The 18,449-nt window shown below is 37.3% G+C and overlaps 2 protein-coding genes across 4 annotated transcripts in view; one reads left to right on the forward strand and one right to left on the reverse strand.

Moving 5' to 3' along the window:
* The window catches only part of LOC131435032 (hornerin-like), a 46,802-nt gene extending 37,345 nt beyond the window's left edge, over positions 1–9,457 (reverse strand). For all 3 annotated transcript variants that reach the window (XM_058602517.1, XM_058602509.1, XM_058602500.1), the window contains exons 1-2: positions 9,051–9,457; positions 8,041–8,131 (exon numbers count right to left, since the gene is read on the reverse strand). In XM_058602517.1, the coding sequence (XP_058458500.1) occupies positions 8,041–8,131; positions 9,051–9,067 (108 nt within the window). In that variant the 5' untranslated portion in view covers positions 9,068–9,457. The remainder of the gene's footprint in view (positions 1–8,040; positions 8,132–9,050) is intronic.
* Positions 9,458–11,765: 2,308 nt separating this feature from the next.
* LOC131435049 (uncharacterized) lies at positions 11,766–18,218 on the forward strand. The gene is made up of 5 exons (XM_058602529.1): positions 11,766–12,193; positions 12,248–13,695; positions 13,770–13,974; positions 14,042–14,214; positions 17,128–18,218. The coding sequence occupies exons 1-5, from the start codon at positions 11,986–11,988 to the stop codon at positions 18,088–18,090; spliced, it is 2,997 nt and encodes a 998-aa protein (XP_058458512.1). The 5' UTR covers positions 11,766–11,985; the 3' UTR covers positions 18,091–18,218.
* Positions 18,219–18,449: the final 231 nt, after the last annotated feature.

Raw genomic sequence — 18,449 nt, forward strand, 5'->3', positions numbered from 1 at the left:
GAAGTGAGTATCAGATGATTCTGAACCATGTTGCGCAACTAGTGCTACGATACTGTTTACTTTGCAATTGATTAGGGTTTTCGAACAAACGACAACGATGACGGCGGTGAATGGCTTATGAAACTAGCCAGAGAAAGTATAACAGATCCAGCAAGATTGTGCTTTCCCTGTGTTGCTCTACAAAGCTTACGAACTCTGTTACAGCTTCAGCCGAAGTCATTTTACTAACACAAATCGTATCACGAATTGCTACTATTAATAAGAGGTTCACTAAAGAAGAAAAAACCCCAGCACACATGCTGTGCGTTGCAACGATCGGACGAGGACCCGGCAGGCGAAATCAATGGCACCTGGAAGTCACTTCGCAACAAGTCATTAGTTTGAGCAGTATGATCGAGTAGAAAAAAGTTTCAGTTTGTTGGAATGGCTAAACTATTTAGATGAGCTCCGGCACTGGTAGTTGAGCGTTCATCGCGTCGAACCAAGTGAAAACGCACGCAGTCCTACTCGTACGTAATTTATTGGCCACTGCAACTCTATCGGAGAATTTCAAGTGCATTGCTTCGGCGGTTTCGGCAGCGGTTAGCTACGTGCCGAAAAACGGGTACGTTTGTTTGCTTGTACGATTACTCGTAAGAAGCAATTATCACTCGTAAGTAGCCGAATGTGAGGTGCAAAATTCCATTGTTTTGTTTTTACAACCAAAGTGGCCCTTTTCCGAAAGCTTTCTACTGTGTTTGTTTCGCAACAGCACCGTGCTGTGTTTGTGGTAGCATTACAAGCGTAGGATGGAAATTTCGTGTTATTTCCATAACCAAACAACGACGCACAGATAAAAAACACTGTACCACGTAAATTGTTTCTTTTTTATTTAGGCTTGTATTAACTTTTCGTAAACGCCACCGCCAAGAAAGTTTCTACTATGATTGTCGTCACGAAGGTGTTTTTCGTCCTATGAGCTAGAAAATATTCTAAAAAGAAAGAGGAGTTAGTTCAAAATAACTTGAATAACACTACTGGGTTGTTCCTTGTAATGTCCTTGTAATGTCAGAAAAAAAACCTGTCCGTCACACATCAGATGACATAATAAATGCGAATTTAAAAATGCTTACTTCCCAACTTTACACCGTTAAACGAGGTAGAAAAATAAAACCAACAAAATTCCCGAAAAAAACACAGAATGCTAATGAAAAGACAAATGTTTTCTTTGTTTCACTAGGATGTAGGATGCGGTTCCAGCGGTTCTGTTGGTTATTTTGACACTTTTTTTTTTCGCGATTCAAGTCATGAACATTTCGATCGACTGATTGATCACTTCATTGGCACGGATCCTAAGGTCTTTAATCAGGATATCGGTTCCCGTTTGGATTCGTTGCCCCGTGGGTTATCTACTACACGGAGTGCTTCCGCCCAAAAACAAACACCATTCGATTAATTAACCGGTTGTTTGTGTTGTGCTTTTGTGCTGCCACCACCAAACGCCGAGGCGGATAGTGATGTTGTTTTGAAAGCGCAGCTAACCGATCGTTATTTTTTACTTTTGTACAAACAACAAAAACAGAACCCGACGTTCACGTTGTTGTCATGATCTCATTGTGTGCTGCTGTCGTTGGTTGGTTGACTTGAACAGAGTATTGTTTCTTCTACGAGTAATGTAGTAGTCAAAAAAAACTACGAGCTCTTCCAACGGTGAAATGAATACTATTTTGAAGGACTCTCTCATCCCGGTGAATGAATGTATATAATTACTTGAACAATTTTTTGTTATAAAATCGTTTGCTGGAATTCGTCCATTTTAGAATTGATCTAAATATCTAAAGAACAAAGTTTGAAGAGTATAGGAGAGCCTAAGGTTCAACCGGACACTTTTTGGAAATTTAAAATAAAACTTCCATTATAACTAGATTTTTACCCAAGTTAACACATGGGCTAAAAAGTCCAGGACCTAACAAAGAGAACACGCAATTATTTTTATTATAAAGTCGTAAAGACCTAAATATCTAAAGAAAAGAGTTTTCATAATATAGGGGAGCTTAACCGAACACTTTTTTAAAGGGGTTTTCGGGGTATTTTATATTTTTGAGATTTCTTGGATTTACGGGTTTTTAAGATGTCTTAAATTTTTTAGATTTTTGGAAATTTGAGGATTTTTGGGAATTTTGGATTTCTGGGGTTTGCAGTGGCGTCTCGTGACAAAATTGACTAGTTGTGCACTGCTTAGTGCTTATGAAAACTAAAGATTGAGGAATGGAGATTCGCTTGTGTTTTTCAATATGGGATGGGATATTTTATTAAACAAAAAATTCTCAGAGCTGAGCTGAATATTTTTTTCTTTTCTTGAATCTGTGCAGTAGCTCATGTGCACGGAAAAGACACTAACACAGCGACAACAGATACTTGAAATTTTATGTCTGATTTATATGAGATACACGCGATTTCGGTGCGATCCAGCCTGCTTTCATCTAATGAATAAAGATTTAAAAAAATAATTGAATTTGGATGGGGTTGGGGACGCAGTTCATTTCTTCAATTCGACCGGTTGTGCAGTGCACGAGTTGCACATGAGGACGAGACGCCACTGGGGGTTTGTATGATTATTGGGATATGTCGGATTCTTAGGATTTGTACGATTATCGAGATCTTATGGATTTTTGGGATTCTCGGTTTTCTCAGGTTTGGAATTTCTTAAAATTTTTAAATTTTTTTAGATTTTTGCGATTTTGGAATTATTTAAATTTTGATATTTTTGGAACTTTTGGGATTTCTGGGACTTCCGAGATCTATGAAATTTCTGGTATTTTTGGTATTTTTGAGATTTTGGAATATAACGCGATTATTGAAATTTTTGGGATCCCCGGGATTTTTGCGATTATTGGGATCTTTGAGATTTTTGGGATTATTGCGACTTTGGGATTTTCGGAATTTTTGGGAGCTCTGGAATTGTTGGGATTATAGCGATTTTTAATCTTTTTGGGATTTTAGAGCCTTTTGAGATTTTTGGGATTCTTGAGATTCTTGGATTCTTTGAATTGAAGGGATTCTTGGCTTTGAATTTTGGAACTGTGGGGATTTCTAAGATTTTAGATTTATGAGATTTTTGAGAATTTTGGGATTCTTGGCATTCTTAACATTCTTGGGTGTTTTTGGGATTCATGGAGATTTCTAGGATTCGCGGGATTCTTGGGATTTTTGAGGTTTTTGAGATATTTGGGATTTTTGAGATTTTTGGGATTTTTGCGATTATGGAATTATTTGAATTTTGTGATTTTTGGAACTTTTGGGATTTCTGGGACTTCCGAGATCTATGAAATTTCTGGGATTTTTGGTATTTTTTAGATTTTGGAATATAACGCGATTTCTGAATTTTTAAGATACCCGGGATTTTAGCGATTATTGGGAGCTTTGACATTTTAGGAATTCTTGAGATTCTTGGGATTCTTGGATTATTTGAATTAAATGGATTTTTGGCTTTGATTTTTGGAACTATGAGGATTTCTAGGTTTTTCAAGATTTATGGGATTTTTGAGAACTTTGGAATTCTTGGGTTCTGGGGGATTTCTGGGATTCTTGGAATTTTTGCAGTGGCGCCTTGTGACAAAATTTACAGGTTGTGTACTGATTAAGTGGTACGATATCGTAAATAACAGTTTTTTGTAAGTGAAAACCAAAGATTGAGGAATAGATATTCGCTTGTATTTTTCAATACAATGAAATAACAATATACTTTTCTAAGGGATTGGTTTTTCAAACTTATTTCGTATCATCGTTACAATAGAAGAATTCGGTGCCCTGCAGGTCAAGAAAATCTTTCAATAACTTCATCAATAAAACTACTTCAGCGTTGCAACTGAGACAGCAATTTGTTTTCAACTGCCATAAGCATAAGCCTCTCCTTAGGGGGGTGCATACAAGTTCTCACAGAGCCAAAAGCGACAGGGAGAGCAACAATTCTCAGAACTGAGCTGAGTGATTTCTTTTTCTTTTCTTGAATCTGTGCAGTAAGTACCACGGCAATGCGATATGAAAAGTTTGGCTGTTATTGTCGTAATATGTAATTCTCCCTAAGATGCATGCACAAAATCACTCATTATTATATATTCGTAGCCATCCGACATGCTTTCATCGAAAAAATAGAGAGTATAAAAATAATTGCACGTGGAGTATAAAAATAATTACACGGGGGATGCAATTAATTCCTTCAATTTGATCGATTGTGCAGTGCACGAGGTGCACATGATGAGGACGAGACGCCCCTGGATTTTTTAGGTTCTCGATTTATTTGGGATTTTCGAGATTTTTGCAGTTTTTGGAATTTTTGAAATTGTTTAGATTTTTGGTATTTTTCGAATTTTAAGATTTGGGATTTGTTGGATATTTGGGATTTGGAATTTTCGAGATTTTTGGTATTTTCGTATTTTCAGATATTCAGATTCTCTTATTTTCGGATTTTAGAATTTTTTGAAATTTTATTATATTTAAGATTTTAAGAATTTTTGAGATTCCTATAATATTTGGTTTTTCGTTTTTTCTTGGGTGGATTTAAGGATTTTTGGATTTCATGATTTTTTTTTGTTTTAGAGATATTTCGGGATGTTTCTTTTTTTGTGGGTAATTTGGGACGATATTTGGGCTTTTTGGGATTATTAGGATTCTTGAGATTGATGGGATTTTCGGGAATTTTAGGATTTTTGTGATTCTTTGGATTTTTGAGATTCTTGGGATTTTTGGAATTCTTGGAATTTGGAGTTTCTCTAATTTTTATGATTTTTTGGGCTTTCTGGGAAGTTTTCAGATTTTCGAAATTTTTGGAACATTTTTGATTTGTGGGATTTTAAGATTTTTAGTTTATTTGGGATTTGTTGGATATTTGGTATTCTCGAGATTTTTGATACTTTCATATTTAGGGATTTCGAATTTTGAAAACGTTTTTGATTTGTAAGATTTTCAGTAATTTTAGTATTTATATATTTGGATTTTTTCTGGGATTTTATAATTTTAAAATTTCATGATTTTTGAAACTTTAGAGGTATTTGTAATTTTTAGGATGTTTGGGGTTTTGAGGTATATTGGGGGGTTATTGAAGTTCTGCAATATTTTGATTTTAGAAGTTCAGTATTTAGCGATTTTAAACCCTAAAATCGCTAATCCTGAAAATCCTAAACTGAAGGGTTTTGGAATTTTTTGGATGATTTTTTGAATATTTTGATTTTAGAAGTTCAGTATTTAGCGATTTTAAACAATAAAGTCGCTAAATCCTAAAATTCTTGGACTGAAAGGTTTTGGAATTTTGGAATTTTTGGGATTTTTAAGATTTTTGGGACGATATTTGGAATTTTCAGGAATTTGTAGATTTATGGAATTTTTGGGATTATTTTTCTTTTTTTTTGTGGGATTTTTGAAATTTTGGGAATCTTGGGACTTTAGCGAGTTTGGGAGAATTTTTAGATTATTTAAATATTTGGTACATTTTTGGTATTTTAAAGATATTTGGTTTATTTGTGATTTGTAGTATATTCGGGATTTTCGAGATTTTTGGTATTTCCGTACTACAGGATTTTCAGATTTCGAATTTCTGAAAAATTTTATGATTTGTAAGATTTTCAGTAATTTTAGGATTGATATATTTGGATTTTTTCTGTAATTTAAGGATTTTAGAATTTCATGATTTTTGAAACTTTAGAGATATTTGTAATTTTTAGGATGTTTGGGGTTTTGAGTTATTTTGGGATTATTGAAATTCAGGAATATTTTGATTTTAGAAATTCAGTATTTAGCGATTTTAAACCCTAAAATAGCTAAATACTGAAATTTTTGGACCGAAGTGTTTTGGAATTTTTGGGATTTTAAAGATTTTTGGGACGACATTTGGGATTTTCAGAATTTTTTAGATTTATGGAATTTTTGGGATTATTTTTCTTTTTTTTTGAGGGATTTTTGAAATTTTGGGAATCTTGGGACTTTTGCGAGTTTGGGATAGTTTTTAGATTTTAGGATTTTTTGGTATATTTTCGATTTTTTTGATTCTAAGATTTTTGGTTTATTTGGGATTTGTTGTATTCTAAAGATTCTTGGTATTTCCGTATTAAAGGATTTTCAGATTTTGGGTAGGGTATTTTGGGATTATTGAAATTTTGGAATACTTTGATTTAACAAGTTTAGTTTTAGCGATTTTAAACAATAAAATCGTTAAATCCTGAAATTCCTGGACTGAAAAGTTTTGGGACTTTTTGCATTTTTGAGATAATTTTTTTAATTTTTGGGATTCTTTTTCCTTTTTCTCGTGGAATTTTTGAAATAATGGGAACCTTGGAACTTTTTGGGAATTATAAAAAAAATTCATCACAACTAGGTTTTTACCCAAGTTATCTTTGCCGTTTTGTAGATTCAACCTTCAGCTGCAATTTCCAATTTGTGATATTGAAAAAAATACATTAGTTTTCGTACCAAGCCGCACAGGAGTGACCAACCCAAAATCCAATGTTTCTGGAACCGCGGAGCTAAACCGGATTCGTTAGAAAGCTTTACATAAAAATTAAGAACGAATGCAATGGGGAACCATATCTCAAGATACCTTAATTTCAACGTTTCTTGAGACTGACGTCTCAACCTCCAGCTAACTAACGATGTTAAGAAGTAATCCATCGCGATATGAGGAAAATGTATTTACTTCAACCGAAAAAAAACTATTCTGTTGGATACATTCAACTTTATACGGAATTATAAGCAATTGAATTCGCTAACAATTACAACAGCAACGAAAGAAAGCCATACCATCTGATGTGACTTTCGGTCAGGGCACAAGATTCCGATGTAAATCGCTAATCACCTACGACGATCAGCTGGCTACGTATCAACATTGCCTGATACTCACTAACCAACTATCTGCATTACGGCAGCAAAGCTCCATAACAATGATTCTACCAACAACCCTGAAGACTACTGAAACTGAACATCTTTTCAGGTTAGTATGGAATTGAGTGAAAGTAACAAATGCTAGAGAAAGTAACAAACATTCTACATTTAACATGCAATCAACCTACTAGGTGTAGTTTGATGCTCATCGTCCAATGCCCAGGGTATTATTTATTAGTGTTACAATTCTTGATAACAAGTTTGCTGTAGTTTTTCTTCCAAGATATCTACAATTTACAGAATAAGCGTGAAGTCTACAAGGGGAATTAAGGAGTTCGAAAACGGAATTTTTGTCTACAAAGTTTACAAAAGATCCCAACTTAATGTTCAAACTTAGAATTTGATAATATTCTTTCCCACTCCAATATTAACAAGAAGCCCCCTTCCCGTCGCCAGCATTGAAAACGATTCCGCGTGCTTTTCCAACTAATTTTGAAACCATTATCGACAAGTTGGAACTCTTTTTCATCACAACCCCATTAATCTCAATAAATATAACAGACCCGCAGCTCCCGACATAATCCGCGTGTGTTTATACTGCGGTTCTTGCCAGCGGGGTCGTATAATGAAAGCCAGACTATAACCTCTATCAAGTTGCCGTTGTTGTTACTTATACGCCTGCAAACTAGAAGCTGCGGTGCTGTGTGCAAAACATTTCAATCTAAACCGCTGCGATCGTTTTCACAGCACTGTGAACTTATTCATTATAACGCGAACTCCGTAAAACGCCAGTAATGATAACGCCCACACAGCTCAAGTTGTTTTTCTAATTACTAAATGCAATGCCCTTTTTCGGTTCTTCTTTACGTATAACAGATAGTAGTCGTTCGATTCAAAATGCGATTTATATTATAGTTTAATGTTTTATCACAACTGTTTGTCTGCAATCTTCCGAACCGACAAAAACAATCGTACAGAATCGAAAAAAAGGAAACCATCAATGGAAACGCGTGTAAGACACAGATCAGCCGTAAACTTTCTCGCAGTGTGAGGAACAACGGTCTTGGGTGCAATTATATCTAGTTTTACATGAACGCAAGCAACGGAGCCTGCAGAAGGCACAACACGAGGCGTCATAAAACGCAACGGCAAAAGAAGGAATAAAAGGAAGAAAAAAAACAGCCTTACCTCCGGTGGGTCCCAGACGCACTCCCCCGTCGTCAGATTAGCATACATATGCTCCTTGGTGCGAGGCTCGATTATTTCCACCCATTCCACTCTGTGATGCCGGACGCCAGATGATTCCATCGGTGCAAAAATAGAAGAAAAGATAGAAGAGAACACACACACATTCACTATCCGTACTGTGGGACGATTTTATCATATTCTTGTTTGGCCACAGCCAACAAAATAAATAACTATAAGTAAAGGTTTTATGCCTCCGCTAGTACATCATACAGGCTTTTCTCCAGACATGTCACTGAACATTTGTGTTTAAAGGAAACTTATTTGTGGTAGGCTAATATACAAATCATGATATCCCGTGGAATCGAGAATTTTCATCTCGGTTGGTCGCCGGATTTTAAAAGTCTGCAATGAACTGACGTTGACCTTGCTAGCAACTGACAACTGCAACCATTCAACCCAGACGGGTATCCGTTTCCTGTGCTGCATCGTCTGCGAAGGAGCAACCGGATAGCAGAACGAAGCGCAGTGTCACACCCAAAATAAAACGATGTTGCTTCATGCTCATCTTTTGCATCTCCGCGTGCTTCCACCCGGCGGCGAATTAGACAACAGATGACGGTGGGCTTCGTTTTTCTTCGATGATTTCCACATATTTTGTCACTATCCAGCCGTCCCGATTGTTTTCCCCCATTTATTTCCCTTTTAAAGCCACAAGACTCGCAGTACAAGTGAGGGAGACAGTACGGAACAAATCACCGGCCGGGTGAAGCAGAGAACGGGAGCATTGCGCCGCGCAAGGAAAACTTGATGAAAAAAAATCGTATCGATTTTGACAGAAACACGAGCCACACTGCTGCATCTGCTAGCTGAGTAATCTAGCGAAATACATGATTCGAACAATTATTATTCACTAGAAGGCCATATTTTCACCGGTACCATTGTGATCAACAATTAAAACCGATTTTCCACCGTAAATTCAAGCATCACATTTTTTCCATAACAAAACGCACCTTTCTGATGTTGACATTTTCCTTGCTTTTGTATATTTTTCACTTTGTGCTTCCACAAAAAACTTGATTGCTTCTCGCCTTCGAAAAGGCCAAAGTAGGCACAGAAACACACACACTTACACACAACACGCATCGAACAGAAAAAATCTTTCATGCAAAAATTTCTTCCCGTTTTCCTGCACTTGCAATCACTCCGCTACATTTCGATGCCCGTAATCCACACTTTTGGGAGCCAGAGTTTGTCTAATCCGTCTGGAAAGGCCAGTAAACCGATAAAACTCCGTTGAGTTTTAACTTTTTTTTCTTCGGAAAACTTGCAGCTAGGGAAGAAAAAAAGCGATGAAAATGCGGATGGTGATGACAACTCGACTCGAACCTATCGACCGACTACCAACGAATGCGTGAATACGAAGCAAAAAGCGTTGACGCAGAATGTGATCACCAAAGAAAAACCGAATGACATGGGCGCTGCGATTGGCAGTGTCGCCGTCACACAGGCGGGGCAACCAGTGTCGTTGCGCGACTTTTTTATCTGTTGCGTTGCTGTTTTAATTTTGTTTCAACTTTTAACATCGTTCACCCAAACTGAGTCAGGGGCAATTTACAATCTTAGGAAAACGACAATTATTGAAAAACGCAAAACGAAGTTTTTTCGCAGTCGTTGGGTCGTTGGACGTCAGATTTTTTGGTACATATTTTCTAAATGAACTAATGTTTCATTCTCGAACATTCATCGATCAGTAGCCACTTTTACATTTTTCAACGATAGCTGTTTTCCTGAGATAGAAAGGACAACCTTGAGATGTGGCTCACTTAAACATTCTCAACAGCTCCAACATTTAAAATCCTTAGTTTTAAATAGTTTTTTTTACTACATAACTGAATTTTTGAATTTATCTAGTCTTACGGACGAAGAGCTTTTTTTACAGATCAAATATCGTCGTGTCGAATATTTCATGCTGTGTTCGTTCGCTCTGTATCTGATCGAAATATTTGATCGTTCCTTTTAAATTGTGTTCAATTTTTATTGAATAGTTCTAGGAGGAGAGTGTATCAAAATAATAGGGAAATGAAGATGGTGATTTAAAAAACACGATTTCATTTTTTCATTTCAAAGTTCTAGTTTCCGCCAATCCATAATTTTCTAGGCTTTGGTAAAATGGGAGTAAATTTTTCATTGCTCTTCAAGAATCGAAAAAGAGCATATTGAGGAAATCATTTAATTATTATTTTATTTTTGCTTTTCAATTTCTGTACGCTCATGTTTTTTTTTGGTTATTATGAACTCTAAATAACAGACATACAGCTATAAAAACTGTGTGTAAAATTTTCAATTAACAACCTGGCAAACACTTGCAGATGTCATCGACACTATTTTGGGTGCTCCATCCACATTACGAAATTGTTTTGGATGCAGCATATGCAACACGATAATGTTTTTTTTTGCTGAAGGTTCACAAGTTTATTTTTGTTTTATTCCGATTGGATTCATACGTGGTTTTAGCGACATGTGCGTGAAACACGTGTACTACTCTTGTGAAAATCGGCAATATAACTTTTATCATCTTTCCAGAACGAAGTCGCACCTTTTCAAAGACCAAGAGGGGTCGGGACGAGTAGCGAGCTTTTTTTGGCAATATAGAACAAATTTAAAATTAACACAGGTTTTTGAAAATATTTTCGAACCTGTTCACCAGTTATGTGCATGAACTGAAACAGATCGAGTTGTTACAAATTTCCACTCAAAAAACATTAGCTTCATCGATGTAATAATAACATTATAGCTGTTCTTTAATAGCACTAAACAGCTATTAGAGCAAAGAGAACAAAAATGTTTTCTCTTTCGTTTGGTGTAGAAATGTTTGACTATTAATTATTGAAATTACTTTTTAAAGTCGATGATGACAGGAGGCCAGAACTTTAAATTGTCACGCATTATCAATGAAAGAATCCAATCTAATATCCTCGTATTTTTTATTTTATTGTCTCATTGGTAAATGACCGACACCAGAACAAACGAAGAGAGACGAATCCTTTTCGTTTCTCATTGAAAAAAATGAGAGAGTAAAATTGTCAACTCTTTCCTCTATGACAAGACGAAACCAAACTAACATCTTCAGGGAGCGTCAACAGAATTTCAATTCTCATTGTTTCATCGATGTATTGAAAATCTGTCACACTTGGCTATAAAGAGTGACTAAAATATGACAAATCGAACTAATTACATCCCAGAACCTCTTTGGAAATAAAAACTACTACAAATTCGAGCACCAACAGGTAAAAGTCATCGTGTAACCTTTTTCTGTTATTTTCGATTCTCAAAGCTTCGGTTGAATACCGACACTGTATACTATGGGAGTTTCACTGAAAAAAGCAAATGACTGAAAAGACAAATGAAAGAAAGAACACAAATTTTGAAACTACTGTTCCGCTTATGTCGTTGACTGCACATGGATTTCGCTCTCGTAGTTTACAAGCGAAACTGAGAGTGACATTAAGTTCTCGCCATTTTCGTCTATTTGATGTCAATGAAAATAACATTCATTAGCTCTGCAGGAGGCTCATTGGTCGATGTTTCGAATCACGTTGTCTTTTGTCGCACAACTGTATCAGCGCAACGTATTTCTTTGGTTGCACTCCCACCAAAGTAGACGTCTATGTCTGAAGCGAAGTGTCAAACAAATTGAACAGCAAGTTAATCTGTACTCACACCAATGTAGCCATGTGCACAACAAAAATAAATAGTAGTCCATCGAGAGCAATTTCACCACATAGTGTCGGTTCACGTCGATACAAGATTCTTTAGATTCTCTGCGTTCGTATCAAGTGCCTTGCTATTCGTAAATATTTACCCGTGAACACCGAGCGTTCCAGACTATTCCAAGTGCTGGCAACATAAAATGAGAGCAGAATAATTGTGCTGAATAATTTCATAATGTCGTGTTTCGAAACATCATTAACCGGCAACATAAGTTGCAATAACGCGGCCCGGGACATGACCTTGGAATCCGTAAATGGCGAGGACGACTGTAAGAACAAGTTCCACAAGGTGTTGGTGGCGCTGTTAAACCGGAACTTCAAGATCAACAATGATGTCTATCTTGAAATGATGCTTTCTCATCTGTCTGGGAAGTATAATTCTGGTAAGCTAGTGCGTTATCACTGTAGGTTAATTAATTAAAAATATATCTTGACAGAACACCGACAACTTTTGAAATCTCCTGAAGTGTCCCGTTGGCTGGACGATGCATTAAATCAATGGGAAAGTGAGGTAGTACCATCAGCAGATGTGGCCGCTTTCACGTTACAAATCTTAGCTATGACTGTCAACGACGAAGCGGTTTTCGTTCAAATACAAAGCAAACGAATGCTGGACCGGCTACAGGAATGTATTCGAAAAGAGCCTAAGTTGCTACATCCTTCAGTTATGTTAGGCCACGTAATGGTTCTGAAGGCGGTTTCTCTTCACGCGTCTGGTTTGCACTGGATCAAAACTTCTGGTTCGTGGAAGATCTGCTTGGATTACTACAACGGTCAACTGCAAACGATATACATCACTAAAGAAACATCGTTATTCATTTACGATGCTTTGGATCAGTTTGGTTCCATTGGCGATTACGAAACGGTTCTGGCAATCGTTCGGAGCATACTTTCGCCACTGCTGGATGCCATGTGGAAAAGTCCAGTGCAAGAGAATGCGGTTCTGGTGGACGATGAAAAGGCCCAGCGCGTTATGTCATCGATGCTAAGTTTAATGTGCACCTTGTTCCGAAAGATGCTCGAGAGTGAGAAGCAATCACGTGCAGCATACTACATATTGATCACATTTCACTTCGAGCGCAACCTCTGGGTCTACGCGGATACCATTCATGATCATACATTTTTAGCGAAAATTTGGGAGACCCACATATTGGCTAACAGTACACGCCTTTGCTGTATGGATATTCCTCCAGAAGATAAGGTGGCAATCCCGTTGCCATTTGAAAAATATACGATAAATTTTTTGAACTATTTAAATTTTTCCATCCATCGTGGAAATATTAGCAATGTAATGTTGATGGCTCAAATACATCATCAAGCATGGCGTCTTTTAGCAGAGCGAGCTCCAGAAGAAGTAGTTCTTAAGCATCAGAGTATAAAGTTCGGAGATCAAATTCTCTTGCTCCAGCTATTTCCGGTGCTTAACGAAATTATGCGTCTCGTTAATGACAATCCGCCGGATTATATCGAAAAGTTCATCAGCTCGTTGTACGATATTTCCTGTGAGTACACAATCCGCTTGTTGTATGCTTGCCGAGATGTTGTGGAAACCAAACACGCCAACGATGCAACTCAACTGGCTATTAAATCGATTCAGAGTATCACCTCTCTTCAGACTCTGCCAAGACAACGGGCCATCATTGCGTTCCAGGCATTCATCTACGTGCTAAAAGAATTTCTGCCGGATATGTGCTACCTCGAAAATCAGTGCGATTATTCCAAAACGAATGTAATTCTTTCGAAACCCAATTTTTTGGCCGCAATCATTACTGGATTGCATTCGTTGATTCAAACCTACAAATTTACCTGGAATGAATGTATCGAATCGACAACGGTGGTTAATTTTATGCTCAACCTGCTAGGGAACCCAAACTTGCCACCGAGGGTAAGCTTACGATCATCGTTGTGTTGCAACGTGTGTAATTTTTCGATTCGTTTTTTTTTCCTTCATCCATAAAGCATGTGGTTTTGGCCCTAAAACTAACCCAGCTTTCGATCGAGTATTTTCTGGCACCGAATTTGGCTTTACTGATGGATAACCTCATTGGATCCGGGCTGGAATTTATCGGTCGGATCATCTACAAAAGGCTGCACGATAGCAACTGGGAGGTTCGCGATTCTTCGCTGGAATTGCTGACTGCGATAGTGGAAATTTCCGAAATCAGTAATCAGTTTCCGTTTTATGTCCCAGCTCAATTTAGACCAACAGAATTTTTGTTTTCCCTCCACAGAATTCCCCTCTTTTCAGAAATTAATTTTGGAATGTGATATTATTGCGGTGGTTGAAGCTGCAGCCAAGAACGACACAGAACCGTACGTGCGAGCATCGGCTTTACGCTGTCTTTCGCACATGGTACGAATCCGTTTGCTGTGGGAACACTCGTTGGCGAAACTTAACTTGATGGTAAGTTTTTTTTTTGTTTTGGTCATTTCTCATATTATGTTTTCTTGATATTTCTCATATGTTGGATAGCAGTCGAGCCAGTTTAGTTTAGAAGGATACGAATATTATAGACATCAGTTATTACCGAAATTGTCAGCAAAAAGTTTACTGTCTGTTCGGCATAACCTTTAAGCGGCCCTTACACGTGACAATATTATTGTCAATCCAAAGTATTGTTAATACCATCAATCCAATTGGATTGATAACTTGAGTCCTAGTTTTTCGAAAAATTCAAGCGTTTGGCGCTTTAAATATTGCAAATGAATATTAAAATATAGAGAGAAGAGATTATTGCATATATTGAAGTTTCTCTCTGGAGAGAAAGTATTGTTGGATTGATGAGCAGTTTTGATTTTTTTGACAATATTTTCGTCAATTCAATGAAGTTTCCATTACACGATCAAAAGTATTGTCAATACTCCTTGTAATGACAATAATATTGTCTCGTGTAAGGGCCGCTTTACTGAATGTTCGGCAAAAGTAACGAAGTAAAATTTATGAAATACTAAGCCTTCAGTAATTAGGTTTTTTATCGTGACGACACAAATGAACAAGTATTCATCCTTGACAGTTCAGCGGTACTGTTTACAAATAAGCTTAAACAAACATCGAAGAGCACATCTAAAACAATCATCTTTACACTTTGTAACTAGTCACTTTTATTTAATAAATATCTAAAACGAACCGCATTCAATCGTGAACAAATGTTTTAAAACTTTATTTAGGCGATACGGACCGTAAATGGTCTGATCCAATTTGTCAATAAACAAACAAAAGAAATTTCTGTTTACAAACGGTACTGCTGAACTGTCAAAATGTGTTCATGCGATTGAGGTTAGCAGTGACGGTAAAAAACCTAATTAGGTTTTGCACGAACATGACATAACCTCACAAAAATGAACAGAATGAACTTTTTTTGACAGTCGACGTGTACTTGTTTACAGTTTAAAAGTTCATCAGAAGTTCATCGTTCGAATGTAAAAATTGCAAGTCGCCTCACACTCAACAGATTCATACATAAATCGCTCCTTGATGCTGGAAACACATACAGCGTAATCTTTTTAGTTATTTTCATTGTGGAATACGCTTTTAACAGGCACTTTTTCGTCATTTTTTCAATTTTTAACTTGCAGTCGCAAAACAAAACAAGTACACGGCAACTGTCAAAGATGAACTTGATTCATCGGCAGTTCATTTGTGTCGTCATCGTGCAAAACCTAATTAGGTTTTGCACGAACATGACATAACCTCACAAAAATGAACAGAATGAACTTTTTTTGACAGTCGACGTGTACTTGTTTACAGTTTAAAAGTTCATCAGAAGTTCGTCGTTCGAATGTAAAAATTGCAAGTCGCCTCACACTCAACAGATTCATACATATATCGCTCCTTGATGCTGGAAACACATACAGGGCAATCATTTTATTTATCTTCACTATGGAATACGTTTTTAACAGGCACTTTTTCGTCATTTTTTCATTTTTTAACTTGCAGTCGCAAAACAAAACAAGTACACGGCAACTGTCAAAGATGAACTTGATTCATCGGCAGTTCATTTGTGTCGTCATCGTGCAAAACCTAATTCGGTTTTGCACGAACATAACATAACCTCACAAAAATGAACAGAATGAACTTTTTTCGACAGACGCCGTTTATTTGTTTACAGTTTAAAAGTTCATCATTTGAATTAAAAAATTGCAAGTCGCCTCACACTAAACAGATTTATACAAATATCGCTGCTTGATGCTGGAAACGCATACAGGACAATCTGTTTAGTTCTTTTGCACTGTGAAACACGTTTTTAACTGGCACTTTTTCGTCATTTTCAATTTTTAATTTGCAGTCGCAAAACAAAACAAAGACACGGCAGCTGTCAACGATGAACTTGATTCATCGGCAGTTCATTTGTGTCGTCATCGTGCAAAAAACCTAATTAAAAGTAAACAAAGAATTCTTTTTTTTTACTGAAAACATTCAATTGGGTATTAAGATTCAATTTCATTTCCTTAAAAACTTTAAAAAAATACATTACATAATATCAAAGACATCATATTAACAAGATATCCAGCTCTCACATTTCACGAACAAATCATTGGCAACATCTTTTTTTGTGAACATGGGGCCCTCAGGCGAGTCCGCATCGAATCTCATACATAGAAATAGGGAAGAGAAATGTCAAATTCGTGCGCGCTAAAATAGCAGCTCTGCGCACCCATACAATTGACATGATATGTTGAATGTGATGTCGTGCGATGGCGTTGTTGAACTGAAGATTGATTTCGCTCCAAGCTGACAGGGTCTGATAATATGCAATTCAGTCTGTTGTCGAATATGTTAGTCGACATGTCGTTGAAGTTCTTCGACATATCCTATAATGACTTCCCGACAGTGAAGGCAGGATCTGGAATGTGCTTTCCGTAAATAATCAACAATAATTTGTAGTTATTATAATTACTGGATAGATCGTAGATTCTTCCTTTTGAACTAATTCTGGAAATTTTCTCCGAAAAATTTCGTCAGGAAATAATTGCGTAGTGCAAAGCGAAAATATAAAACGTAAGTGACAGTTGTCTTGCCTTTTCGGCAAACGCATTTACTGATTTCAGAATAATTGTTAATTACCGATGAGTTCAGCACAAGATTTTGCCAAATCTATGCGAATCTCGGAAAACATAACATCAATTACTGAGCAATCAGCAAAGTTGCCGATCGATCTCGGCATTTTACTTTACCGAGCTCGAGAATTGGATTTAAGTGTGAGGGTGATTGGTTCCGATTTAATCACAATGCGTTGATTGGAAGTCAAGTGATCGGCAAAATAATATCACGACTCTACTAACGAGATGACTATTGGTACAATTCTTCAATTTTCAGACCCACCTCATTACCGTGTTCGACACAGAAAGTGAGGGCATTGTGCGGCGTGAAGCGGTCAACACCGTACGGGAGATCTACTCGAATCACAAAATTCTGCCCCATTGTCTGGACAGTGTGTTTTCGGTGCTGGCGTTCTCGGCCGTCAAAGACCTGTACTGGGAGGTGCAGATTAATGCACTGCAGTTCTGGCGGGTGGTGATGTGCCGTCAGTTCCAGCACCAGGGAATGATCGATGGTACCTTTCCGACCGTAACTTTCTCGAAGGAGCATAAGAAGATTATCACGCTGACTGACAAAGAGATCCTGTTGCGCCTGAGAAAAGTGTTGAATGAACTGTCACTGAGAGGCTGTCTGGGAGTACTGTTGGCGTGTCTGCAAGACGACTGTGACTTGGAAGTAGTGAAGGACACGGTGGAGATAATACAGCGGTTGATGTCCTACCTGAACAAGTACAACTTCGTGGAGGAATACAAGAATCAGGTGGACCCTGCTACCGGGGAAAGGAATCTTCGCAAATTGGTACCGATAATTGATACTAACTATTCGGTACATGCCAACTCTAGTGGTGTCCAGAAAACTTCCCAACGGAACGACGCAGACTACAGCAGCGGAAATGTGCCCTGTCTGATCAATTCGGAAGAAATCATCGACTCGATTGTCAATCTAGACGATGTTAATTTACTTTCGATCAGCTATAAAAACAGCCTAAAGGTTGCCGGTGAGGTCCCACCGGGAGGATCTTGCAGTTGCGAATCGAGCAAGGTGCACGAGGATTTGTTCAAGAAGTACGCGGAAGTGACGGCCGATGATTTCCTCGACCAGGTATTGCAGCTCGATTTCGATGAATTGATTAGCTGTCGGCAACGGTGGATGCAGACGACCGAAAGTTTTTCCTCGCTGTTGGACGACATTCTGTTTTCGTATTATGCAACCAACGTCAACGATGCCGATTGTTATTGATGCGGGCTCCTATCGATGAGAGATAGGTGCACAATGTTTTCTTTTCTATAGTTTAGTTCATCTCAAATTCAGCATATCTAGAAATATGAGGATATCTTTGTTTACTGTCTCTTTCGATTGTTCAAACACCAACTAAATAACGAATCGAAATTGACAGCATACTGCAAAACACTCGGATAAAAACAAAAGAACCATGAACGTAGTTCATTGACGTTTTGAAACTGAAAAATGTAGATTTTTTGTTCAGATAAGTAGACTTCATAATAAAGTTTAGTAAATAAACTATAAACAGGCACCATTGAGCGAGTGATAATCACATCTAAACGTGTTTTTTTTCTATAATATTGTTTATTGATTAC

This window comes from Malaya genurostris, chromosome 1 (genome assembly GCF_030247185.1).
Source record: "Malaya genurostris strain Urasoe2022 chromosome 1, Malgen_1.1, whole genome shotgun sequence".
Classification (NCBI taxonomy): domain Eukaryota; kingdom Metazoa; phylum Arthropoda; class Insecta; order Diptera; family Culicidae; genus Malaya; species Malaya genurostris.